Raw genomic sequence first — 27,689 nt, forward strand, 5'->3', positions numbered from 1 at the left:
TATGGCTATACATTTTTTTATTTAACTAGGCATGTCAGTTAAGAACAAATTCTTATTTACAATGACGGCCTTCATTGGGCCAAACCCAAACCCGGACGACACTGGGCCAATTGTTTGCCGCCCTATGGGATTCCCAATCACGGCCGGTTGTGATACAGCCTGGAATCGAACCAGGGTCTGCAGTGACGCCTCTAGCACTGAGATGCAGTGCCTTTAGACCGCTGCGCCACTCAGGAGCCGGAACATCCAGAACATTGTCCACAACATAATGTCAAAAGTAGTGCACTATAGCAGGAATAGGGTGTCATTTGGGACTCTAATCAAACTGTACTGACGTTCCATCCATGTGTACGTACAGTGTGGCCTACATAGATTTGATGCTGTGTATAGAAAAAAAGACGAATGAAGCTGGTGGACGAGTGACCGTCACAGACATTAGTGGATGCACTGTCGGCAGAGACACTGACAAAGACTTAAAAATAACACAACAGTTACAACAGGAAAGCGAGGAACGTGATAGTTCATCGTACATTCATCGTACATAACAAAAATGTCAAATAACTTTCAGAACGCTGTAGATGGGTAACAATCTCCCAAATAAAAATACAAACTTTTCACACAATGATAATAACGGATACAAATGTACCATTACTTATTCTTCTAATTACCTTTGGCATCATGAACGGTAGCAGGGTGTTTCACGCGCAATTAGGTATTTTGAGATTTTAAGTAGAAACGGTGCACCAATATTGAATTTTACAAGCCTGTTATATTAAATTAAGTGTCCTTTAAAGGGATACTTCAAGATTTTGGCAATGAGGCCCTCTATCGCCTTCCCCAGAGTCGGATGAACTCGTGGGATACCATTTTTATGTCTCTGTGTGCAGTTTAAAGGAAGTTGCTAACTAGCTCTAGTGCAAATGCTAACTTAAGATACCCATAGACTTCCATTCATTACACTAACGCTAGTTAGCATTGACTGGCGACACTACATCTAACTTCCTTCATACTGGACATGGAGACATACAAAAAAAAATGGTATCCACATCTAAGTGTGGGGAAGTAGATAAAGGGCCTCATTGCCAAAATCCCAAAGTATACCTTTAATATTGACCGAATAGAAAATTCTATCAACTCTGAGCTTTAATTATAAATGAAGACTTGCGAAAATCCAAAAGCATTTTGTGACATCAAATAAGATTGTTTACTTTTCTTTCCCTCATTTTAAGGTCAATACTGTTATTTGATCTGAACTCTCGTTTTAATATGATGAAAACATTTTTTTTTATATATATATATATATTTTACATTGAACATTAATAGTGTAAGAGCAGGTGAGCTGAATCTACTTGTTTTGGCCATTTTCTGGTGTTTTGTGGTGGAAAACTGAGCGGTTCGAGGATAAGACGTCAACCCTGTTACCCATGGATAGGCAGGCTAGTAATGTTTTACAGTTTCACTTGTTTTGTGAAGCGTTTTGTGAAGCTTGCATTCAATTGCCTCTCCCTGTTGCACACAAGCTTCCATTCCCCCTGTCACAAGGGGAACTATCGCTGATTTAACATAAAGTCGTCAACCCTGTTACTTTATTTGCCACTTAATATAGTTTTTTAAATGTTATTTAACCTAAATAAATAAATATGTTTTTTATTAAGTTGAACATGTGCTCTTTGTGACAGAATGTTACAATTAAGTGAAATTAAACATTGTTTTTCTCCCACTAAGTTACAGAACCCAAAAATGACTAATTTCGTTGAATAAACCAATAGCTGTTTCATGACAACTCCAATATTGATCAATGGAACCTGCTCAGACTTGTATCCCAAATGGAACCCTAGTCTCTACATCGTGCACTACTTTTGACCATATCCCTATGGGCCCTGGCCACAAGTAGTGCACTATATAGGGAATATGGTGCCATTTGGGACAAAACTTCAGTGACCTTATCACTGTTTCACAGAATATGATTTACAATAAGTTGTGCAGCATCTTATTTATACAAAAATGCAGCATGGAAAAACAGGATGGTGTAGAAAGAGACACCAGACATTCCATCACTCCATCATTGCATGTAAATAAGAGTTTCGTTCAAGCACATCCAGTCAGACAACAGCGTTGGCCTCGCGCCCGTTTATCTTACTGGGCTTCCTGGCTTCCTCCTCGGAGTAGAAGTGAGTGGCATGGCTTGCCATCCTCTTGTTATGGAACCGGGGAGTACCAGTTTGTGGGGCGATGGATCTGAACACCATCTCCTGACCATCAGGCAGCTCCTCTTCTAACCCTGCCTCCCTGACGGAGGGCATCCACAGCGTGGGGTGGAAACAGTAGTAGTAGAGTGTTTTAAACAGGACTCCCATCAGGTAGGTGAGGGGCAGAGTGGCCAGCAGGATGGGGGCGTAGGACTGCGTCAGGACCGGGTCTCTGTAGAACCACCATGTGACAAGCAGAATCCCTCCGTCCGTAGCCATGAAGGAGTGATAGATGATGCTCCTCCTTCTGGTCCCTCCCTCCGCCACGTTGAACCAGCTGAAGTACCAGATGAGACCTACGGTGGCCCGGTAGAGCCATTCTCCGCCGGCGCTGTCCATGAAGTCTGTCTCCTGCCGCCACACCCAGAACACCAGCACTGGCCAGATAAGCAGGAAGTGGGCAGCCAAGTAGGAGGGCAGAATTGTGGCGAAGAGGGCGACTGCTGCCACGCGCGGCGCGATGAGGAGCAGGTTCCACAGGAAGTAGACCAAGGCGGAGCCCCAGCCCTGCTTGGCCTTGTCTGGGAGGAAGGAACGCAGGGAGCGGTGATAATCCACCACCATCCAGGCTATGGAGGTAGTTGACGCCACGACACTCACACCTACAAAAGAGACGTAAAACTATCAGAGAAATTACAAAGAGGAAGTTTATGGGCCAAAGACAGTTGATCACATAGTAGTGCTGGGCGATGCTTTTTGAGTTCGGTTTGGTACTGATTTGATTATTCAAAAATAATCATGGCTATGCGATTTTGGTTTAGAATCTAAACTTTAGATTATTGTTTTTTTAAATGCACTATGCATTATGTGGGTTGAACACTAACACAGAATAAGACAATTGGTGATTCTCTGATACACCTTTACGCAGACGACACCAGTCTCTATACTTCTGGCCCCTCTTTGGACACTGTGTTAACTAACCTCCAGACGAGCTTCAATGCCATACCACTCTCCTTCGGTGGCCTCCAACTGCTCTTAAACGCAAGTAAAACTAAATGCATGCTCTTCAACTGATCACTGCCCGCACCTGCTCACCCGTCCAGCATCACTACTCTGGATGGCTCTGACTTAGAATACGTGGACAACTACAAATACCTAGGTGTCTGGTTAGACTGTAAACTCTCCTTCCAGACTCACATTAAGCATCTCCAATCCAAAATGAAATCTAGAATTGGCTTCCTATATAGCAACAAAGCATCCTTCACTCATGCTGCCAAACATACCCTCGTAAAACTGACTATCCTACTGATCCTCGACTTCGGTGATGCCATCTATAAAATTATTACACTCTACTCAACAAACTGGATGCAATCTATCACAGTGCCATCCGTTTTGTCACCAAAGCCCCATACACTACCCACCATTGCGACCTGTACGCTCTCGTTGGTTGGCCCTCGCTTCATACTCGTCGCCAAACCCACTGGCTCCAGGTCATCTACAAGTCTCTGCTAGGTAAAGCCCCGCCATATCTCAGCTCACTGGTCACCATAGCAGCACCCACTCGTAGCACGTGCTCCAACAGGTATATCTCACTGGTCACCCCCAAAGCGAATTTCTCCTTTGGTCGTCTTTCCTTCCAGTTCTCTGCTGCCAATGACTGGAACAAACTGCAAAAATCTCTGAAGCTGGGGACCCATATCTCCCTCACTAGCTTTAAGCACCAGCTGTCAGAGCAGCTCACAGATCACTGCACCTGTGCATAGCCCATCTGTAAACAGCCCATCTATCTACCTACCTCATCCCCATACTGTATTTATTTATCTTGCTCCTTTGCATCCCAGTACCGCTACTTGCACATTCATCTTCTGCACATCTACCATTCCAGTGTTCACCACGTCGGCCTATTTATTGCCTTAACTCCCTTATCTTACCTCATTTGCACTCACTGTATATAGACTTTTTGTTTTCTTTTGTTCTACTGTATTATTGACTATATGTTTTGTTTATTCCATGTGTAACTCTGTGTTGTTGTATGTGTCGAATTGCTATGCTTTATCTTGGCCAGGTCGCAGTTGTAAATGAGAACTTGTTCTCAACTAGACTAACTGGTTAAATAAAAGGTGAAAAAAATAAAAAATAAAATAAGCCCCACGATGGTAGCGACTGCCCGTTAGTACTTATCGCTTATCAACCATCAGTTAATGTCACGAGTCCGACCGAGGGTGGCTTCCCTTCCCGGTCGGGTGGCGCTCGGCGGTCGTCGTCACCGGCCTATTAGCTGCCACTGATTGTCTTTCCTCCCCCTCCTTGTATGTTTATTGGTAGCACCTGTTTGTGATGATTAGTTGGGCTTCTTTAGACAGCCGGCCCGCCTGTTTGTTGTGTGGGATTATTCATTGTAACCTTCGGCTCTGTAGTAGAGGAACGTGTTTGTTCCTGGTCGTGCATTTTTCAGTTGTACATTTTTCATTCCCCGTGTTTGGGGCCGTTATTATTGTGAGCACCCTGTGGTGCGTTGGTGCAATTAAAGAGCACAGCATTGCACTCTCTGTCTCCTGCGTCTGACTCCACACCCACGACACCCGGAGCATTACAGTTAATCACAATACTTTGTCTCCGCAGGAGGCCTTTTGGTGACAAGGTAAAAATCGGTCCTTCTGCCCCTGAACAAGTCCGTTAACCCACTGTTCCTAGGCCGTCATTGTAAATAAGAATTTGTTCTTAACTGACTTGCCAAGTTAAATAAAGGTTAAATAAAAATGTTTTTAAAAACTTTACTTTAATAAAATATTTGTTTAATTTGATGACTATTATTTCATTCCAAGTCATCTCATCTCTATAGAGCTGTTGCCTGACAAAAATCACTATTTTAATAGTTCTTCAAAGTAAATAAGGCATACTATTATAAACTGCTGAATACCAACTGTCAATCACTTAGATCGTGTACTTTCAGGCTCACGAAGCAACAGCTTTCTATCCCTCTCGATCGCGGTTCTCTATTCTCTCAGTCTCCGTGTCGGCTCCACACCGACCAGACAAGTTTAAGCGGACGCGCAATGGATAAATTGGTCATTGTAGTTAATTACCACTTTTTCTGTGCTAAACTATGTAGAATATTGGCCTGTTGGAAACTACAACTCCCTACTACATCGCACAGTTCAGGCTTCATCTGATTTAGCTCTACAGAAATTGCACACAGAGCTGACAGAAAAAATAGAATTCAAATAACTGAACCAACGTCGGTCAACTAGTTGTTTAAAAAACAAAAAAATAACAGAAATGTCGGTTAATCGCTCAACACTAGCATACAGTCAAAACAAAACTGAAACCTGAGAGGAAGGGGATATAGAGAGGAAGTTGTGTAAACACAATATGTAGCTATGTCATTGTGTAAACTATTGCTAAACTTACTGAGGGACACAATGAAGGTATGAGGAACTTATATTAATTTATACACTTTTTCTTCCTCTAAATACCTCCTAATTGAAAAATGTATTATGTGGACCACTGTACGGAGTGTCAGTGACAGTGTGAATGAACCTGTCCCCTGGTATAAGGACATACAGCAGGACTACAGTATAGTAAAGAATCCCAAACCTAAGTGTTGCCCTTGGATTCAGATTGTTCTCAATTAGAGGTCGACCGAGTATGATTTTTCAATGCCGATACCGATTATTGGAGGACCAAAAAAGGCCGATACCGATTAATTGGACGATTTAAAAAAAAAATTGTAATAATGACAATTACAATAATACTGAATGAACACTTATTTTAACTTTATATAATACATCAATAAAATCAATTTAACCTCAAATAAATAATGAAACATGTTCAATTTGGTCTAAATATTGCAAAAACAAAGTGTTGGAGAAGAAAGTAAAAGTGCAATATGTGCCATGTAAGAAAGCTAACGTTTAAGTTCCTTGCTCAGAACATGAGAACATATGAAAGCTGGTGGTTCCTTTTAACACGAGTCTTCAATATTCCCAGGTGAGAAGTTTTACCCCGCTAACTAGCTAGCCATTTCACATCGGTTACACCAGCCTAATCTCGGGAGTTGATAGGCTTGAAGTCATAAACAGCGCTGTGCTTGCGAAGAGCTGCTGGCAAAACGCACGAAAGTGCTGTTTGAATGACTGCTCTATCAAATCATAGACTTAGTTATAACATAATAACACACAGAAATATGAGCCTTAGGTCATTAATATGGTCGAATCCGGAAACTATCATCTCGAAAACAAGACGTTTATCCTTTCACATTGGAGCAACAATACGCACCGCATCGATTATATGCAACGCAGGACACGCTGGATAAACTAGTAATATCATCAACCATGTGTAGTTAACTAGTGATTATGATTGATTGTTTTTTATAAGATAAGTTTAATGCTAGCTAGCAATTTACCTTGGCTTACTGCATTCGCGTAACAGGCAGGCTCCTCGTGGAGTGCAATGTAATCAGGTGGTTAGAGCGTTGGACTAGTTAACTGTAAGGTTGCAAGATTGAATCCCCCGAGCTGACAAGGTGAAAATCTGTCGTTCTGCCCCTGAACGAGGCAGTTAACCCACCGTTCCTAGGCCGTCATTGAAAATAAGAATGTGTTCTTTAACTGACTTGTCTAGTAAAATAAAGATTAAATAAAGGTGTAAATACATTTTTTAAATCTGCCAAATCGGTGTCCAAAAATACTAATTTCCGATTGTTATGAAAACTTGAAATCAGCCCTAATTAATCGGCCATTCCGATTAACCGGTCGACCTCTATTCTCAATAGCCTACAGCAGTGTTCGCCAAAAGGTGACCTGCGGGCCTAATTCGGCTCACGGGTGATTTTATTTGCCGAATCCCCATCCCCTCCGCAAAAAACATTCTGAGCAAATATGTTATTATTATTACTTATTTTATTTATTTTTTTTTGGGGGGGGGGGGATTATCTAAAATTATTTTAATTTAGGAAATATGTTCCCAAGTATTCCCACACATATACATAGAGAGGCATAGTATGTGATTATGCCATTCCGTCTGATTGTATTTCCCTATCTGTTTAGGCTTCTTGTCGTCAATTTGCTGTGCACAAATTAATTACAACTATTTTCTGACCCTCAACTATCCTCTGAATGTAACTGGGGACCCCTGACCTACAGCATCAGTGGTGATTTTTCCTGCAGTCTGGTGTCCAGAATAACAGGGATGTATCCCAAATGGCACTCTTCCCTATTTAGTCCACTACTTTCCACCAGAGCTCTATGGTCCCTGCTCAAATGTAGTGCACAATAATGGAATACACTCTTAGAAAAAAAGGGTTCTTTGGTTGTCCCAATAGGAGAATCCTTTTGGGTTCCATGTAGAACTATCTGTAGAAAGGGTTCTACATGTTACCCAAAAGGGTTCTACCTCCAACTAAAAAGGGATCTTCAAAGGTTTCTCCTATGGGGACAGCCGAAGAACCCTTTAAGGTTTTTATTGTTTTTATTAAAGTGAAGGGTGCCAATTGGAACGAACCCCAGGTGTAGAGGTGTGTGTACTGTGTAGTGGTGACAGCGACTCACACTGTACCGTCCTGGCCTTGTTGGTGTGCAGCATGATGTGGGTCATGAGGGTGAGCTGCGGGGCGCTCTCACAGAAGGTCTCGATGAGGCGCAGCATGCTCAGGTCGTGAGTCAGGTACACGACGTACCCCGAGCCCTGCTCCTGTCGCCACCACACACGGAAGCCCTGCCATATGGCTGAGATGTGTCTGTGAACAAACACTGTCTGTTAGTGTGAGCAGCAATAACCAACAGAAACACCTGTCAGGGACAATAGAACATACGCACATGGGCATCATTCTAAAAGCTGTATTCCACTTAGCTAACTTATCTTCTGTGTAGGTGGGGAGTAAGTTGACGAAACAGAGCACCATCATGAGCTGTAGGGTCCTTATACCACTTAAATGGTTTGAATTGCCATCTTGTGTGTTACTAAGCGGTAATAATCCAGAAAACACCTATCATTGTCAGAGAACAGGACGCAGACACACGCAGAATGACATTTATGTCATTCAAAAAAATGTCTTCCACTTAGGAACTTAACATCTGTGTAGGTGGGGAGTGAGGTTGTCAAGACAGAGCCTACTGGGTATGGTTACATACCTGACACACCGGAGTGGTAACTTGATTGGTTTCTACACAAGTCACATGTTATTAGTGGTGCATGAGCTGCTCTGTGAGCTTCAGTATTCACACCACAATGAGAAAAGTATACAAATATGTGCACCGTGAGCTGTAGGATCATTGCTGTACTTCGCCCAAATAGTTTGAATTCCCAATGAACTATCATGTGTGTTACTGTGCACTTATTACATTGTATGTCCATCCCAAGTGACTGGCTCTTCTCGCTGACACACCTGTGAGTTGGGTAACTTGATGTTTTCTACACAAGTCGCATGTTATTAGCTGTACATGAGCTGCTCAGCGAGCCTCTCAGTATTAACGAGACTAAGGAAATCAATTTCATAGGCTACATTAAAAAAAACTTCTGAGGAAATTATATATATATATATATATATATATATATATATATATATATATATATATATATATATATATATATATATATATATATATATATATTATTATTATTATTATTATTATAATAATAATATGACCAAATTATTATATGACCAAATAATAAAAAGATTATACAATGCATAGTTTCATGAAGCCCAAAAAATGATGCACTACACTGTAGCCATAGAACAAATAAATGACTATGTATTTCTCAATCAATGTAGATGATGTATTTTTAGACGACTGTGTCTAGTACACTGTGATAAACGAGGTGTAGTTAACAAAGATGGTCCACGTGAGAATGACGTGCATGCGATCAAGTGTCAAACTAAAAAGCTATCTACAGTACCTGCAAAAGAATCCGAGCTGAAGTACGTGTAGCAGGAATGAAAGTTTGACGCAGCCTCCAAAGAGGACATTCTTGGCAGTTTGCTCATCGAAGCCCTCCAGTTCGCGGTCGTATTTGAACCAGAACCAGCTAAACATCTGGACCACTACCGAAGACAGGACCATAAGGCCGATCAACACCCCGAACCAGAAGAAATCCCCACGCGAGTACAACTCCGTAGCGACCCAAATGTCGGATCCCACGTCAAACAAGAAGGTACACACACCGACTACCGAGAAAAGAAAATCGAGCCATGAGTACTTCGAAAACATTGGGCTATCCATAGCTAAATACCCCCTGTCCCGCCGCTCTCTAATGTTTTTCCGTTAGCTTGTCTTGCTTCATGCATTTGTTGTACCATCTTTAGCGAAAGCTATCCGCTATATCATGAGCTGTCGAATTTTACAAGTCTAAAGAATAATGACAACTCTCGCATGTTGTCCAATGCATCCGTTAGGAAAAGTAAACATGGAACACAACTTGTAGTTACATTTGAATGCAACAATGAAGCGAGGACAGGCATTGTAGCTAACGATCACATCTCCATTGTAAAGTTGATCTCAAGAGGTGAGTTCAGTTGGATTGAACGTTTGCTACGTAGCTTAACGGTTCAACGACAAGTTTCCCCAAAAGGTTCAAAGTTCTTGAACAGACTTGGAGGTACGTTTGCTCCGGTTGGTGGGTGTGGCTTGAAGCAAAGTGTGACGTGTTTTAAGGGCAGCGGCCATGCTGACAGTGTTCCCCAACCCACAATTCAGCCATTCCCCGTTTTTGAAATGTTCGTTCTGAACAGCAACGTTTCCGTTGAATTGAATGTTGCAGTACGTTTCTTCGTACTGAACGCAGCCCAGTTTGAATTGACGCCCGTGTCGTGTGTCCCACACAACGATCAGCATTCAAATGTATAGAAGCCCCTCCCACAACAACATGTAGGAATCATCTGGAGTGCCTGTGCAACCCGATTAGACAACAATGGTGATTGTAGTCTAATCTGGTGGCCAGAGAAGATGGATGACTTTATAGGGGTACAAATGAAAGAAAACTATCTTTGCATTGACCATCCCATATCAGATTATTCCCATGTGCTATGAACAAATACACATGTGTGAACAACTATGCATTAAGCAAACATATACAGTGCCTTGCAAAAGTATTCATCCCCCTTGCCGTTTTTCCTATTTTGTTGCATTACAATCTGTAATTTAAATTGATTTTTATTTGGATTTCATGTAATGGACAAAAACAAAATAGTCCAAATTGGTGAAGTGAAATAAAAAAATAAAAACACCACCAAGCAAGTGGCACCACGAAAACCAAGGAGCTCTCCAAACCAATCAGGGACAAAGTTGTGGATAACTACAGATCAGGGTTGGGTTATAAAAAAAATATCAGAAACTTTGAACATCCCACAGAGCACCATTAAATCCATTATTTAAAAAAAATGGAAAGAATATGGCACCACAACAAACCTGCCAAGAGAGGGCCGCCCACCAAAACTCACAGACCAGGCAAGGAGGGCATTAATCAGAGAGGCAACAAAGAGACCAAAGATAACCCTGAAGGAGCTGCAAAAGCTCCACAGCGGAGATTGGAGTATCTGTCCATAGGACCACATTAAGCCGTACACTCCACAGAGCTGGGCTTCATGGAAGAGAGGCCAGATAAAAGCCATTGCTTAAAGAAAAAAATAAGCAACCACGTTTGGTGTTCGCCAAAAGGCATGTGGGAGACTCCCCAAACATATGGAAGAAGGTACTCTGGTCAGATGAGACTAAAATTGTGCTTTTTGGTCATCAAGGAAAACACTATGTCTGGTGCAAACCCAACACCTCTCATCACCCTGAGAACACCACAGTGAAGCATGGGTGGCAGCATCATGCTGTGGGGATGTTTTTCATCTGCAGGGTACAGGGAAACTGGTCAAAATTGAAGGAATGATGGATGGCACTAAATACAGGGAAATTCAGTCTTCCAGACTGAATTCCATATTTGAGATTGGGACGGAGGTTCACCTTCCAGCAGGACAATGACCTTAAGCATACTGCTAAAGCAACAATTGAGTGGTTTAAGGGGGGGGGGGACATTAAAATGTATTGGAATGGCCTTGAAAGATTAGTGGAATCTGTGTGGGTAGCTGGACAGGTAGGATGACTGACAGTGAAGGTGAACAGGTCAGGTGACAGAGGAATGGATGAGACTGAGGCAGGAATTCCTTTAACCATAAAGTGGTATATTTACTGAGTAGTCTGTGCTGCATCACAAAGGAAACAAATAACATGTATCTGATCAAATTCCTCATCCCAAAGATCATATCATAACAATTCATGATTAACATAATTAGGGAAGTCAACAATCCAGTTCATTAAGAAGTCAATAGTAATCATCCATGAGTCATTTAGGCTTGTAACTATTTATCATAAATCATGAAAAAATACAAACAGTGAATGGTAATTCAATCTATAATCCCCATTAGTTTGGTATCAAAGTCGATCAGTTAGCAAACAATGACGTTTCTCATTTCACCCTTTCATTGTCTTCATGTGTACATATAATTCATTTCATTACATATTAACCATATCGATTGCATAATTGGCCTATGAGGATCCGTGATCATTGACAATTCACATTACGCAATATGTTTGAAGCGTGCGCTCCAAGCCGCGCTCTGCGGTAATAACTATAAGCAATAACTGATGGCCCACTCCCCCGATCGCCACAGATAGTTCAGATGAAAGGTAACAGAGTCGGTGGATTTATGTGGATTCATGGACGCACAGAACTTCTGGATCAGACGGAGTTAAGGAAGAGAAAGCAGCGAGATCAGGCGATGGCAATTTCCTCCTTTTATGGAGTTGAGATCTGTCGGACATTTCCACCTGACCTAATTAAAGCGCCCCTGGCCCATCCGAGTAAGTGGCAACGAATTAAAGGATTATTCCACCAACTCCATGGGCCTTTTCTACAGGCCTAGTCAAAGCCCAGAACTCAATCCAATTGAGAATATGTGGGGTGACTTAAAGATTGCTGTTCACCAGCGGAACCCAACCAACTTGAAGGAGCTGGAGCAGTTTTGCCTTGAAGAATGGGCAAAAATCCCAGTGGCTAGATGTGCCAAGTTTATAGAGACATGCCCCAAGAGACTTACAGCTGCAATTGCTGCAAAAGGTGGCTCTACAAAGTATTGACTTTGGGGGGTGAATAGTTTTGCACGCTCAAGTTATCATTTTTTTTTCTTATTTCTTGTTTGTTTCACAAAAAAAAAATTTGCATCTTCAAAGTGGTAGGCATGTTTTGTAAATGAAATTATAGGAACCCCCCCCCCCCAAAAAAAATATATATATATTTTAATTCCAGGTTGTAAGGCAACAAAATAGGAAAAATGCCAAGAGGGTGAATACTTGCGCAAGCCACTGTATAATCATCTATACTACACAATTATATAGAAATCATTGACACTACTAGGTAGACAAGTCAACTTCACCTTGTTTATTCACACAGTTATCGCATTTACATGTTAAGGTCATTCTGGAATTAAACTGGGATTCATGTTGACACCATTGACATACAAAAGACCCAATGGCAATCAATCTGGCCTAAAAATAAATAAAAATGGAATGTTGTTATATATGGACTAAACATTGGAAAGTGAATGAACTAACGCAGTATAAAGATCCTTGGACCTACTATTGATGGTACGCCCACTTCTGCGCTTGGTCCTACAGTGTTCAGAATAGCGTGTATAATATATGTGCCTTTTCCCACTACCGCGCAACTGTGTCTTTGTTCCTGTGACACAAAATCAGCACAGGGGAAATGTCGAGAGTTTACATCGGAAGATTGAGCTATCGAGCAAGGGAAAAGGACGTCGAGAAGTTCTTCAAAGGCTATGGGAAGATACTTGAAGTTGACCTAAAAAACGGGTAACAAAATGAACGCCGCTCCCCGTGTCGTTGTTCTGTGCTAGCTAACCGCGAACTAGCCGCTAGCTTACCGCGTTGAGTTCGTGGCCTAGTTGCTAGGCCTGTTGAAGTGCCGTTTATTGACAATTCTCGTACATTGTTTGAGTTTGGCAACCCGATTGACGTATTGTTTATTTGTATGGGTTGTAATTTATAAGATATTTGCTAGACAACCAAAGTTTGTTAACCAATTTCGGTTAACGAGTTTTAGCTAACGTTAGCTGTCGTTAGCACCTAGCTAACGTTAGCGTCTAATTGTTTTGAGTACTAGACGCTTCCTATTTAAAATAAGAGGTAGTTACACGTTTTATAGCCAAAATCTTAATTAGGTAACGTTAGCAGGCACCTTGAAAGACGTTTGGCATGCTAGCTATCTGCTAACGATGTTATGATAGTTAACTTACCCCCATAGCTGGCAACGTGTACACTTTCTCTCTTCTGTAACTTAGTTTGCTGTACAGCCAACATAATGGTGATATTTGGTGTCTGGTGGATCAGATGAGACCCCATTTGCAAAACCAGTTACTAATATTACATGGGTTTATACAAACAAAATGCTCACTATTTCGACATGGCTAGTCAGTCTAACGTTAACTGTACTCAAAACTGCACCATGCTTGCAGATGGAATTTAGTTAGCACCCTGCATTGATTTCAGACCTGGGCCCCCGAGTGGCGCAGCGGTCTAAGGCACTGCAGTCCCTGGTACGAATCCAGGCTGAATCACATCCGGCCGTGATTGGGATGCGCACAATTGGCCCAGCATCGTTTGTGTTTGGCCGGGGTAGGTCGTCATTGTAAATAAGAATTTGTTAACTGACATGCCTAGTTAAATATAATAGGGCCTATTGGTGTAATTAGTAGGCTGCCGCTTACCTCTTTCTCTACTCTCTTTCTCTATGGTTGCTTCCTTCCTCACGTTCAACTGTTAAATGAAATGTATCACATCTGGCTGTGATTGGGAGTCCCATAGGGCGGTGCACAATTGGCCCAGTGTCGTCCGGGTTTGGCCGGGGTAGGCCGTCATTGTAAATAAGAATTCGTTCTTAACTGTCTAGTCTAGTTATATTATTTCACTGTTATTTATCCCGGGAAAAGGGAGTGGTTTTGGGTGGTAAATCTCAGTAACCGGGTTCCCACCCTTCAACCCTAGTACACATAGGCAGGACCGCAAAGTATCACAACTATAGCAGCAGCATAGCCATATATTGTGACGGTGATAAGTTCATGCTTCCATACAGCCGGTACACCTTAGCAACGGCAGCAATTTTTCAACTAACCGTTTCATGCTGATTACTACAGAGGGGAAAGTAAGCCATACCGGCAAAATAAATAGTGGGGATATGACCTACTGGTAAAATGTTAGCTTATCACAATAATTAAAACATCATTGCCACATGTCAGTTGCATGGAAAATGTACAAATGGACTTAAACATGTGGAAATACCCTCCAAAATACGGTGTGGTTCGACAATAACAGTAATAATTTACATACTTTTGTATGCATAGTGTTTGTGGAGACATCAAATTTGTAGATAGATTTTTTTTCAGCTCACCCGTTGCTGACGGGTGAAGAAAAGAAAAAAACACACCGCCATGCAATCTCCATAACATAACATTGCCAGTAGAATGGTCTTACTGGAGAGCTCAGTGACTTTCAACATGGCACCGTCATAGGATGCCGCCTTTCCAACAAGTCAGTTCGTCAAATTTCTGCCCTGTTAGAGCTGCACCGGTCGGTCAACTGCTGTTATTGTCAAGTGGAAATGTCTAGGAGCAACAATGGCTCACTCGCAAAGTGGTAGGCCACACAAGCTCACAGAACGGGATCGCTGAGTGCTGAAGGGTGTAAAAATCGTCTGTCCTCGGTTGCAACACTCACTACCGAGTTCCAAACTGCATCTGGAAGCAATGTCAGCACAAGAACTGTTCGTCGGTAGCTTCATGAAATGGGTATCCAGCCGCACACAATCCTAAAATAACCATACGCAATGCCAAGTGTCGGCTGGAGTGGTGTAAAGCTTGCTGCAATTGGACTCCCTGCTGCAGCGACCACAGAAAATCAGTGTGTATCTCGTTGTCCGTGTTGCTGAAGCTGCAACATAATTATAGCCTTATCTGACTGAAAAGTTATGTTTCCGAAATCCCTCCTTTGTTTAGGAAAAACATTCCCTATTCCTTTTAACCCTTGCTCTTTTCACGTGACATTGCATTACAAACGTGTCACGTGAAGTGAGCAAGAGTTGAGACCTATTCGCATGGTACTAGTATTACTAGACTACACTGGTTATCTACACTACTATTCAAAAGTTTGGGGTCACTTCGAAATTTTCTTGTTTTTGAAAGAAACACTTTTTTTTTAAAAGAGAAAATAATCCCTCATTAAAATAACATCAAATTGATCAGAAATGCAGTGTAGACATTGTTAATGTTGTAAATTACTATTGTAGCTGGAAACGGCTGTTTTTAATGGAATATCGACATTTATCAGCAACTATCACTCCTGTGTTCCAATGGCACTTTGTGTTAGCTAATCCAAGTTTATAATTTAGAAGGCTAATTGATCATTAGAAAACCCTTTTGCAATTATGTTAGCACAGCTGAAAACCGTTCTGATTTAAAGAAGCAATAAAACTGGCCGCCTTTAGACTTGTTGAGTATCTGGAGCATCAGCATTTGTGGCACTTTGTGTTAGCTAATCCAAGTTTATAATTTAGAAGGCTAATTGATCATTAGAAAACCCTTTTGCAATTATGTTAGCACAGCTGAAAACCGTTCTGATTTAAAGAAGCAATAAAACTGGCCGCCTTTAGACTTGTTGAGTATCTGGAGCATCAGCATTTGTGGGTTCGATTACAGGTTCAAAATGACCAGATACAAAGAACTTTCTTCTGAAACTCGTCAGTATATTCTTGTGCTGAGAAATGATGGCTATTCCAGGTGAGAAATTGCCAAGAAACTGAAGATCTCGTAAAACGCTGTGTACTACCCCCCTTTACCAAACAGCGCAAACTGTCTCTAACCAGAATAGAAAAAGGATTGGGAGGCCCTGGTGCACAACTGAGCAAGAGGACAAGTTCTTTAGTGTCTAGTTTGAGAAACAGACGCCTCACAAGTCTTCAACTGGCAGCTTCATTAAATAGTACCCGCAAAACACCAGTCTCTACGTCAACAGTGAAGAGGTGATTCCGGGATGCTGGCCTTCTAGGCAGAGTTGCAAAGAGAAAAACATATCTCAGACTGGCCAATATAATATTAAGATTGGCTTAAAATAACAGACACTGGACAGAGGAAGATTGGAAAAAAAGTGTTATGGACAGACGAATCTAAGTTTGATGTGTTCGGATCACAAAGAAGAATATTCGTATGAGGCAGAAAAGATGCTGAAAGAGTGCTTGATGCCATCTGTCAAGCATGGTGGAGGCATTGTGATGGTCTGGGGGTGCTTTGTTGGTGGTAAAGTGGGAGATTTGTAAAAAGGATCTTGAACAAGGAAGGCTCACTCCATTTTGCAACGCCATGCCCCTGTGGACGGCACTTCATTGGAGCCAATATCTTCCTACAACAGGACAATGACCCAAAGCAAAGCTCCAAACTATGCAAGAACTATTTAGGGAAGAAGCTGTCAGCTGGTATTCTGTCTATAATGGAGTGGCCAGAACATTCATCAGATTTCAATTCTATGGAGCTGTTGTGGGAGCAGCTTGACCGTATGGTACGTAAGAAAAGCCAATCCAACTTGCGGGAGGTGCTTCAGGAAGCATGGAGTGAAATCTCTTGATTTACCTCAACAAATTGACAACTAGAATGCCAAAGGTCTGCAAGCCTGTAATTGTTGCAAATTGATTATTTGACGAAAGCAAAGTTTGACCACTTATTAAAAAATATACATAACATTGTCAACGTTTTGACTATATTTCCTATTCATTTTGCAACTCTTCATGTATGTTTTCATGGAAAACGAGGGAATTTCTAAGTGACCCCAAACTTTTGAACAGTTGTGTATTAATTACTCCAGAATGTCCATTATTCCAGAAAACAGTTTAGACGGGATTCGTTTTTTTCAGAACTCCCCCCTAAAATTATATATATATATATATATTCACACACAAATTTGACTGTTATGACAGAAGCCTGGTGGAGTGAGGATACAGATTCAACATGTCCGAGTGATGGGGCCACACTGAACTCCAGCTTGGTTTCTGAACCATCTTCCCTATAGTGGTGGCGTAATACATAAAAATAAAAGCATTAATGGGCTACGTGTAGGCCATTTATTTATACATGCATACATACATACATACATACATACATACATACATACATACAGTTGAAGTCGGAAGTTTACATGCACCTTAGCCAAATACATTTCAACTCAGTTTTTCACAATTCCTGACATTTAATACTCGTAAAAATTACCTGTCTTATGTCAGTTAGGATCACCACAAGAATGTGAAATGTCAGAATAATAGTAGAGAGAATGGTTTATTTCAGCTTTTATTTCTTTCATCACATTCCCAAGTGGGTCAGAAGTTTACATACACCCAATTTGGTAGTATTGCCTTAAACAATTTAAACTTGGGTCAAATGTTTTTGGTATCCTTCCACAAGCTTCCCACAATAAATTGGGTGCATTTTGGCCCATTCCTCCTGACAGAGCTGGTGTAACTGAGTCAGGTTTGTAGGCCTCCTTGCTCGTACACACTCTTTCAGTTCTGCCCACAAATGTTCTATGGGATTGAGGTTAGGGCTTTGTGATGGCCACTCCAATACCTTGACTTTGTTGTCCTTAAGCCATTGTGCCACAACTTTGGAAGTATGCTTGGTGTCATTGTCCATTTGGAAGACCCATTTGTGAACAAGCTTTAACTTCGTGACGGATGTCTTGAGATGTTGCTTCAATATATCCACATAATTATCCTACCTCATGATGCCATCTATTTTGTGAAGTGCACCAGTCCCTCCTGCAGCAAAGCACCCCCACAACATGATGTTGCCACCCCCGTGCTTCACGGTTGGAATGGTGTTCTTTGGCTTGCAAGCCTCCCCCTTTTTCCTCCAAACATAACGATGGTCATTATGGCCAAACAGTTCTATTTTTCTTTCATCAGACCAGAGGACATTTCTCCAAAAAGTATGATCTTTGTCCCCATGTGCTGTTGCAAACCGCAGTCTGGCTTTATTATGGTGGTTTTGGAGCGGTGGCTTCATCCTTGCTGAGCGTCCTTTCAGGTTACGTCGATATAGGACTCGTTTTACTGTGGATATAGATACCTTTGTACCCGTTTCCTCCAGCATTTTCACAAGGTCCTTTGCTGTTGTTCTGGGATTGATGTGCACTTTTCACACCAAAGTACGTTCATCTCTAGGAGACAGAACGCGTCTCGTTCCTGAGCAGTATGGCGGCTTCGTGGTCCCATGGGGTTTATACTTGCGTACTATTGTTTTGTACAGATGAACGTGGTACGTTCAGCCGTTTGGAAATTGCTCCCCAGGATGAACCAGACTTGTGGAGGTCTACCACTTGGCTGATTCTTATGATTTTTGTCCCATGATGTCAAGCAGAGGCACTGGTGTTGAAGTTAGGCCTTGAAATACATCCACAGTTACACTTCCAATTGACTCAAATTATCTTAATTAGCCTATCAGAAGCTTCTAAAGCCATGACATCATTTTCTGGAATTTTCCAAGATGTTTAAAGGCACAGTCAACTTAGTTTTATTAAACTTCTTGGCCCACTGGAATTGTGATACAGTGAAATAATCTGTCTAAACAATTGTTGGGAAAATTACTTGTCATGCACAAAGTAGATGTCCTAACAGACTTGCCAAAACTATAGTTTACCAAGACATTTGTGGAGTGGTTGAAAAACGAGTTTTACTGACTCCAACCTAACTGTATTTAGACTTCTGACTTCCAACTCTGTGTGTGTGTGTGTGTGTGTATGTGTAGCTTATTCGCAGCACTTATGTCAATTTATCAAATCTGTTATTGTTTTCTTGCGAAAACCTTGATCAACACTGGTCATACTCAGATATTTCTCTTAAAACACAGGGATGTCGACTGTCACGGGGATAGTAATTGGAGTTTGCCCCAAAAAAACAGTAGGTTATTCTGGCTGGGATTATTACACTCCTGCCATATAAAAATTACTGACGTGGCAGTTTCGGATGGGACTAAAATGACCTATGTTTTGTGCACATAATTACATTACCCAACCTCCCATTGTAAAACTTATCCTGTCTGAATAGGCCCTGACCTATAGCATCATCACGTCAATAAATTGGTTTTAAACTAACTTTGAACACTGTAACACACGTGACAGCAAAATGGATGCAGAGGACGTTACAAACTCGAGAAACGGGTATGTTTACTGGTTGCTCAGGAGGTAAAGGGGAAAAGAAGGTAAGGAGCCAGCTCTGCGTACATATTGTGCCAAACAGGTGCTGTATAAACAACACTAAAGTATAAATGTACCAGAGAGTCTGTAACACTTTTTTTTTTAATGAAGCGTTTATTACAGCAAAGACCTTAACAGTAACATTCATTTGTGGATGCAATTTCTGAAATGGAACCGTTTTTTATTTATTGTATAAGCTAATTAGTCAAGGCTTGCTTTATTTTCAAACTAAAATGCACAATGCAAATAGTCCGGGTAGCCATTTGATTTACCTGTTCAGGAGTCTTATGTCTTGAAGGTAAAAAACTGTTGAGGAGCCTTTTTGTCCTAGACTTGGCACTCTGGTACCGCTTTCCATGCGGTAGTAGAGAGAACAGTCTTAGACTGGGGTGTCTGGGGTCTTCTTTCCATTTTTTGGGGAGCCTTCCTCTGACACCGCCTGGTGTAGAGGTCCTGGATGGCACTACCCTCTGTAGTGCCTTGCGATCAGAGGCCGAGCAGTTGCCGTACCAGGCAGTGATGCAACCAGTAGCCAGCCACATGCTCTCGATGTTGCAGCTGTAGAACCTTTTTTTGGAGGATCTCAGGACCCATGCCAAATTGTTTTAGTTTGTTACGTATGACCATAATAACGGCAAGAAGGAGATCAAGAAAATGTAGCATTGTTATAGAATATTCCAGGCAATTTGGAACCGCGTTAAAGAACACAACTAAATCGATAATACCGCAGAGGCTGTTCCAACACAAAGAATTCTAACGCCTTTTATTTGCTACAGCAAAACGCCAAAAAAATAAAAAAAAGTAAAAACAGCTGTGGAATTGTTTACTTGCCGTGACGTTGCGTGAGGCTTAGTGCTCACGGAATCAGTAGGCTTTTAAACAAACACACATAACAAGCAGGATCTTTCTTTTTTTCTGTAGATATAGTGATTTATAAAGCCAGGCACATTTTTAACAGTTAGGCTATTGATTTATACACTTAAGTTGGTTTCCCCTCTTCTCACTTTTCTTAGACAATAAGGCAAAGGGCTGTTTTTCTCATCTCATTCTGCTGCTACCTCCACTGTATTGTTCTCAACGCCAATATCTTGGTTAACTTTGCTATTATGCACATAGGAATATGGTCTAGGAAAAGGCGCCAATTCAACAGGCGCACTGAAGTGTTTCAGATCCGTGGACAGAGACCACTATTCATCGAGGGAGAAAGTGCATTTGATATAAATTATTTTTATTAGTGTTGCACCATTTGTTCTTATGTAACCATATACAATTTCAGTAGCACATGTCTTAGACTGATGGACTGTGCCACCCCCACCACGGCCTCCACAATGGATCAGTCCACTCAGTGTGAATCAGACGGGTGTCTTGTACACCATGAGAGTTTGAAAAAGAGAAGAGAGAGAATTTGTCTGCTCGACTAAAGAAATCTCGGTCAACGAACAGCCTGTCGACTAAATGGGTCAGCTCTAGTTTATGCCACCTTAATAAAAGGTAATGCATTTTTAAAAGTTAAAATTAATAGGGATTCTATGATTTTAATAATATTTTGCAAAGAGCTCCCGTACTGGGAAGAAATATAATCTACTTTAACTTTTTTTTTTTTTTACACTTCACCCCTGCTTAATTCTCAACTTGGAACTTGCCAGTCTTCTCAACGCCCATCACTAGTTGCAGGTGGAACGTTGGAATTGGGGGGAAATGTTCTGTTTTTATCAAATCAAATGTGTCTGAGTGGGACCGATTCAAATGTTACTTTGTGATTTATGAAAAGTATCGTGTACATTTGAGTCTGGCAGTAGATTTAGTCAAATAATTGGATCCCAAATCTGTACCTTGTCTCTGGCCTAACATGCTCTGTCTCCTCTGTGTAAAGGTATGGGTTTGTTGAATTTGATGACCCCCGCGATGCAGATGATGCTGTGTATGACCTGAATGGGAAAGACCTGTGTGGGGAGAGGGTTATTGTGGAACACACAAAGGGGCCGCGGCGGGACGGCAGCTACGGCTCAGGAGGAGGAGGAGGAGGAGGCGGCGGCGGAGGGGGGGGAGGAGGAGGAGGTGGTGGTGGTGGAAGAAGTAAGTTTACTATGCAGTGGTGTTTTAACATGATTTGAAATGTGATTGAGGAGGCCAACATGGCAGTGGATGTAGGATAGGAGACTACTGCATAACATCTCAAGTTTGTCCTTGGTGGTTGTAGTTCATATAATTGTGTTCCGTTACATTTTGGTAATTTCGCAGACGCTCTTATCCAGAGTGACTTAGTCAGTGCATTCAACTTAATGTCGTTGGGTAAGACGACCACATATCTTAGTTAATAAAACAACTACTTTGTGTTTCAACTATTTGTTAGTGCTGCCTGTGACGATATGTCTGATTTTTTTTACCTTCATTTACCAGGTGGTTTTATGTTTAATCGGAGTACCCTCTGTTCAAATGATTGTTGCTTTCTTGGGGATAGTAGAGATGGTAACTTGTAGAAATGGTACCATGTTGGTATCCATGGTCACCGCAGGCTCTGTTCACTCCATGCTCCCACCGCACTGATTCCATCCCTTTTTATGATTTGATTAATTGCACCTCAAGTTGTTTTTCTGTGACTTTTTAAGAGGACATATTTAACTTATTTGTTGTAGTTTCCCCTAGTTTCTGGGACGAGTGGCTGCCCAGGGTTCTGTTCTAAATCCGGCCTATTAGGTTAGCGTACACGTTGCATGCTCGCAGAAACCATAGACTTCCAGGCATTGCGCTAACACTAGTTAGCATTGGCTTGCTGAAACACGGGCATGAAAAATGGTATCCGTGAGTTCGGGAGAGACGGAAGGTTGAAAGTCATGCGTCCTCCGATACACAACCCAACCAAGCCGCGCTGCTTCTTAACACAGCGCGCGTCCAACCCGGAAGCCAGCCGCACCAATGTGTCGGAGAAAACACCGTGCACCTGGCAACCTTGGTTAGCGCGCACTGCGCCCGGCCCGCCACAGGAGTCGCTGGTGCGCGATGAGACAAGGATTTCCCTACCGGCCTAACCCGGACGACGCTAGGCCAATTGTGCGTCGCCCCATGGACCTCCCGGTCGCGGCCGGTTACGACAGAGCCTGGGCGCGAACCCAGAGCCACTGCGCCACCCGGGAGGGCCCATCCTCTTTTTTTTTTTTTTTAAGACAACACCAGTATTGTATTGCAGACGGTGTCACATCACGGACGAGCTAGTACTACTGAATTCAACCCTTTTATGGTACTTAACAGTAATTGTTTGAATAATGGGTGTAGAGAACAGATTTTTTTTGTATATTTGAGTTGATGATTGGAATTAAAATGACATGAACCACAACCACCAAATGACATGCTGTTATCTTGGGGAAACGGTGTGCTTGATTTGAAACTATCACAGGAGAAACAAATGCACTCAAATTCATTCAAATTGTCAGGGGGAATCTAGCTTGAGATTCACTACCATTTTAGAACATTTGCTGATAAAATTCTGTGATTTTTTTTGACTAGAATAAATTAACTAGCTCATTTTGTTTGAGTAATTTGAGAATCGTGTAATCTGCTTGTTTTATTCAGGATTATTTTTTATTTTGTTTTAATTAATTAAATGAATGTTGAATAATAAAGGTAAAGATTTAACAAAGAACCTCCAATGTTTTAATTGAAAGAGTCCTTTGCTGACTGCCTGCCCCTATTGCTGGCCTGGCCATGGTGTCCCCTTTCCAACCAAGAGTGTGGTTTGACCATTCTGGGCCCCTGGGCAGAACCAAAAAAGGGGAGCCAATGTGAATGAAGACCGCTTGTCCCATTAGTCCCAGGCCGGGTGGTGAGGATGCCATTGGGTTAGGAACAGATGTGGGTTGAGCTCTTATAGGTGCCTGAAACAAATGTGAAATGTCTATATATTTAGATGTGCTTAGTTAACTTAAACATTAGTGTCACCGTAAGTACTGTTTTCAGTCAGGTTTTATGTAGTATTTTTAATCTTAGGTTTTCATTTTTTAAATTTTTATGTAGAGTTTTGTATTCAGTTCTACCCAAGCGTGACTCATCAGTTAACGATTTAGTAGTTTAGATGAGGAATAGATTATGTCAGTGTTCCTGATGGAAATGTGCAGGTTTCTAGGTTAATTAATGTAGCCTACACACAGGATTTAATTTCCTTTTTTTCTTTCTTTTTGGTTAGCTTGTTTTTGTCATTACTTTCCCCCGTCTGTAATCTATTTAAATTTCTCCCAGATTGTTTATGTGGCCATTGTTTACATAATGTAGTTTGGAGATTAGTGTTGAGGCTGTCCTCTCGGTGTGCCCCCTTGCCCTAATTGCTGTTGCTCTATCCTTGTTACTTTTGAAGGCGGGGGCGGGTATGGGCGTGGTGGCAGAGACAGATATGGCCCACCGGCAAGGACAGACTATCGGCTGATCGTTGAGAACCTGTCCAGTCGCTGCAGCTGGCAGGACCTGAAGGTATGGTGGAGACGGGTTATTCAGGAATGTTGGGGGTGGCAGGGTAGCCTAGTGGTTAGAGTAGAGGGGCGGCAGGGTGGTTGGAGTGGTTGGAGTGTAGAGGGGGCAGGGTAGCCTAGTGGTTAGAGTGTTGGACTACTAACCGGAAGGTTGCAAGTTCAAATCCCCCGAGCTGACAAGGTACCGCCCCTACACTCTAACCACTAGGCTACCCTGCCGCCTCTACACTCCAACCACTAGGCTACCCTGCCCCCTCTACACTCTAACCACTAGGCTACCCTGCCCCCTCTACACTCTAACCACTAGGCTACCCTGCCCCCTCTACACTCCAACCACTAGGCTACCCTGCCGCCTCTACACTCTAACCACTAGGCTACCCTGCCGCCTCTACACTCTAACCACTAGGCTACCCTGCCGCCTCTACACTCTAACCACTAGGCTACCCTGCCGCCTCTACACTCTAACCACTAGGCTACCCTGCCGCCTCTACACTCTAACCACTAGGCTACCCTGCCGCCTCTACACTCTAACCACTAGGCTACCCTGCCCCCTCTACACTCTAACCACTAGGCTACCCTGCCGCCTCTACACTCTAACCACTAGGCTACCCTGCCGCCTCTACACTCTAACCACTAGGCTACCCTGCCGCCTCTACACTCTAACCACTAGGCTACCCTGCCGCCTCTACACTCTAACCACTAGGCTACCCTGCCGCCTCTACACTCTAACCACTAGGCTACCCTGCCCCCTCTACACTCTAACCACTAGGCTACCCTGCCGCCTCTACACTCTAACCACTAGGCTACCCTGCCGCCTCTACACTGACTTGCCTAGTTAAATAAAGGTTAAATAAAGGTTAAAAAAATAACTCTTCTTCATTATGATTTCTGCATCCTATGTTCATGTTTATTACATGTACATTTAGTCATAAGACCCAATGGTTTTATAATAGCGGAGGTGTATAAAGATGGAGGTCCCCATGCATTTACCACACACGCCTAGTTTACTGTGTTCTCCCTATCGTACTGCTCTCCGTGACGCTTGTTTTTGTATGTTCATTGTCACGGTATACGTGAACCCAAGATGGCGGCAATTTGGAAAACATGAAACGACAGTAGATTGTAGACATTTTACCATGTCGTGAGACGTATTTTTTTTTAACTCTGTGGGTAGTGCTTAAACAACGACGTCATAGCTGAAATCCGCCATCTTTGTGCACCTTCGTCATTGAATTAAATGCCCATAATTGTCATGCTTGAACTAACTTTATTTACATTTCTAGCCGTTCACAAAATACATATATAACATGAAACGTGTATATAATGTATACCATATAAAATGACCTATATTTATTAATTCATTAATATCTTTGTGGTTTGCTGGCCAAATCCCAACCCTTTCCCTTCCTTCACCAGGACTACATGAGGCAGGCGGGTGAGGTGACGTATGCTGACACCAATAAAGGACGCAGGAACGAGGGAGTGATAGAGTTCAGGCTGTACTCTGACATGAAGAGAGCCCTGGAGAAGCTGGACGGCACAGAGGTGAACGGCAGGAAGATCCGGCTGATTGAGGACCGCCCCGGGGCCAAGCGCAGCAAGCGCTCTTACTCTCGCAGCCGCTCCAGGTAGCTAAATCAGTATTATTATTTACAAGTCTCAGTTATTTTTGATGCAAGGTGATCAGTCTGATCAGTGACTAAAGCTAAGGCTGAATTCACAATTCTGTTTTTGTGTTTTCTTTTGCCACTAATTACTCGTTTGACCAATCGGATCTTGTTACCCATAATTGGGCAAAATATCAGAATTGGCTGCCTGTGTAAACACAGCCTAATTGGTCGTGTCCAACACGGAGTAGGCCTTCTAGAAGAGGATGGGATTTCCAATGTATATGAGAACGATCTGCAAATCGTAACAAGTAGTTATTCAAGGGACCATCTTTAATCAGCGACTGAGCAAAATACATTAAAACAAAGGACTAGTTATTTCAGTTGCGCCCCCCCCCCCCTCCCTCCCTTTTCCCATCAGTTCACAAATTTTAAGGTTCACACTTCCATTTGACTGCACTTCACCCCTCAAGCATCTTTCATGCACATGGCTTACCTTTTTCAACTTCTGTTCACCCCCCTCTGTCTCCAGGTCTCGCTCCAGGAGCCGCAGGTCCCGTAAGAGCCGCAGCCGCAGTGAGAGCAGCAGTCGCTCCCGCTCCAGGTGAGTCCCAGAGGGCAGGCAACGTTTAACTCGTGGGTGATCCCCTGACCTCTTTTTAATGTGTCCCAAGTAGAACCATATTCCCTATGCAGTGCACTACTTTTGACTGGGGCTTAGGTTAAAATTAGTGCACTATATAGGGAATAGGGTGCCATTTATTACTCTCTACTTCTGCCCTTATCTACTGCGACTGTACTTAGTCGTTTTCTGAGGGACATCACCCGTATCTCAAGTCACTGTGTAGTAAATGTCCACTTACCCAGAGCTCTTGACTCCAATATGGACTTTGCTCCCCCCCCCACACCTTTTTTTTCTTGCTACCCAGATGTCCTAGCAGATGTCGTGACCAGCTATTGCTTGGGGTGTCGGCCATTTTTACATGGCCGTAGTTCAATTACATTTTAGTTGACTGGTTGTCTGTCTGCTCCTTCCTGTTCCCCAGGGGTGCTGCCTCCCGCTCACGTAGTCGCTCCCACAGCAAGAAGGACAAGGACAAGACCAAGGGCCGCAGAGAGGAGGAGCGCACCAACGGTGCACACAAGGCCAAGGATGTGGGCCGCAGTAAGAGCCGCAGTAAGAGCCGCAGTAAGAGCCGCAGTAAGAGCCGCAGTAAGAGCCGCAGTAAGAGCAAAAAGACCAGCAAGAAAGAAGGGAAGAAGAGCAGGAAGGATGAGTCCAGGTCTCGTTCCCGCTCTCGCTCTAGATCAGCAGCCAAGGATCGCTCCAGGAAGTCGGGCTCCAAGAGCCGTGAGCCGGCCAAGAGCGACAACGAGGCAGCTGCAGCAGAGAAGGGTGCTCCCCGCTCTCGCTCCCATACGCCCACTGAATCCAAACCTAAATCCAAGTCAAAGTCCAAATCTCCATCTCCCTCCCCGGCCAAAGCCCGCTCCCGTTCCCCCTCCGTCTCTCGCTCAGAGTCCCGCTCCAAATCTCGCTCCGCATCTCGTTCTCGCTCCCGCTCTCTATCAGAGTCCTGAGTTAGGATACCAACAGCTCTCATCCATCGTTTTCCCCCTCTGTTTCTTCTCGCCCCCCCCCCCCCCACACTTTCGTTTTTGGTCACTTTTCTTTTAGTATTTTTGATAAATGGTTGTATGAAAAACCCAGACACTCACGCTCAAGGTGTCTTCCCCAATTCTTTTAAATATACAGTGCTTGTCGGTCATTCAGCATCTTTTTCCCAGTAGTGTTGTCTCTTAATTGAGGTGTTTGTAAAAAAAAATAATAATATGAAAATGTGCGACCTAAGTTGGAGGGTATTTGCTTGGATAGATTTTTTGTAAGTTGAAATTAAGTTACAAGTGCTGTAGTAAGTGTGTTAACCTTAATGACATACTTAAGCATACCGAGCTGTCAATGTTGTGCAAGGATGGGGGTTGTTTTGTTCTGTTGTATCTTCTCATTTTGTGGAAAATCCTTTTTACCACTTTTAAAAAAAATAAAATAAAATAATCCTGATCTCAAATGGAGTTGTCTTTTGGTTTCTAAATATAAGTTGGGTTGCATGAACATGTCATACTGATCAAATTGGTGCA

The 27,689-nt window shown here is 42.6% G+C and overlaps 2 protein-coding genes across 6 annotated transcripts; one reads left to right on the top strand and one right to left on the bottom strand.

Moving 5' to 3' along the window:
- Nucleotides 1-14,238, bottom strand: xkr8.3 (XK related 8, tandem duplicate 3). 3 transcript variants are annotated; one of them, XM_090209372.1, is made up of 3 exons: nt 13,960-14,238; nt 7,739-7,926; nt 1-2,851 (listed from the first exon to the last, which is right to left on the bottom strand). In XM_090209372.1, exons 2-3 carry the CDS (start codon nt 7,833-7,835, stop codon nt 2,103-2,105), a joined length of 846 nt encoding a protein of 281 aa, XP_090065498.1. In that variant the 5' UTR covers nt 7,836-7,926; nt 13,960-14,238; the 3' UTR covers nt 1-2,102. The 3 variants fall into 3 exon arrangements, with proteins under 3 accessions (XP_090065498.1, XP_090065497.1, XP_021428419.1); XM_090209371.1 differs by lacking the exon at nt 13,960-14,238 and adding an exon at nt 13,489-13,812; XM_021572744.3 differs by lacking the exon at nt 13,960-14,238 and adding an exon at nt 9,087-9,811.
- LOC110496708 (uncharacterized) lies at nt 9,206-27,619 on the top strand. Of its 3 annotated transcripts, none has more exons than XM_036953552.2 (6): nt 9,206-9,341; nt 21,357-21,559; nt 23,832-23,944; nt 25,360-25,571; nt 26,083-26,154; nt 26,597-27,619. In XM_036953552.2, the coding sequence occupies exons 4-6, from the start codon at nt 25,366-25,368 to the stop codon at nt 27,129-27,131; spliced, it is 813 nt and encodes a 270-aa protein (XP_036809447.2). In that variant the 5' UTR covers nt 9,206-9,341; nt 21,357-21,559; nt 23,832-23,944; nt 25,360-25,365; the 3' UTR covers nt 27,132-27,619. The 3 variants fall into 3 exon arrangements, with proteins under 3 accessions (XP_036809447.2, XP_036809446.2, XP_090065499.1); XM_036953551.2 differs by lacking the exon at nt 9,206-9,341 and adding an exon at nt 12,816-13,045; XM_090209373.1 differs by lacking the exons at nt 9,206-9,341; nt 21,357-21,559 and adding an exon at nt 21,988-23,332.
- The last annotated feature ends 70 nt before the right edge of the window (nt 27,620-27,689 follow it).

The sequence above is a fragment of the Oncorhynchus mykiss genome, chromosome 18 (genome assembly GCF_057628025.1).
Source record: "Oncorhynchus mykiss isolate SJ-2025 chromosome 18, ASM5762802v1, whole genome shotgun sequence".
NCBI classification, from domain to species: domain Eukaryota; kingdom Metazoa; phylum Chordata; class Actinopteri; order Salmoniformes; family Salmonidae; genus Oncorhynchus; species Oncorhynchus mykiss.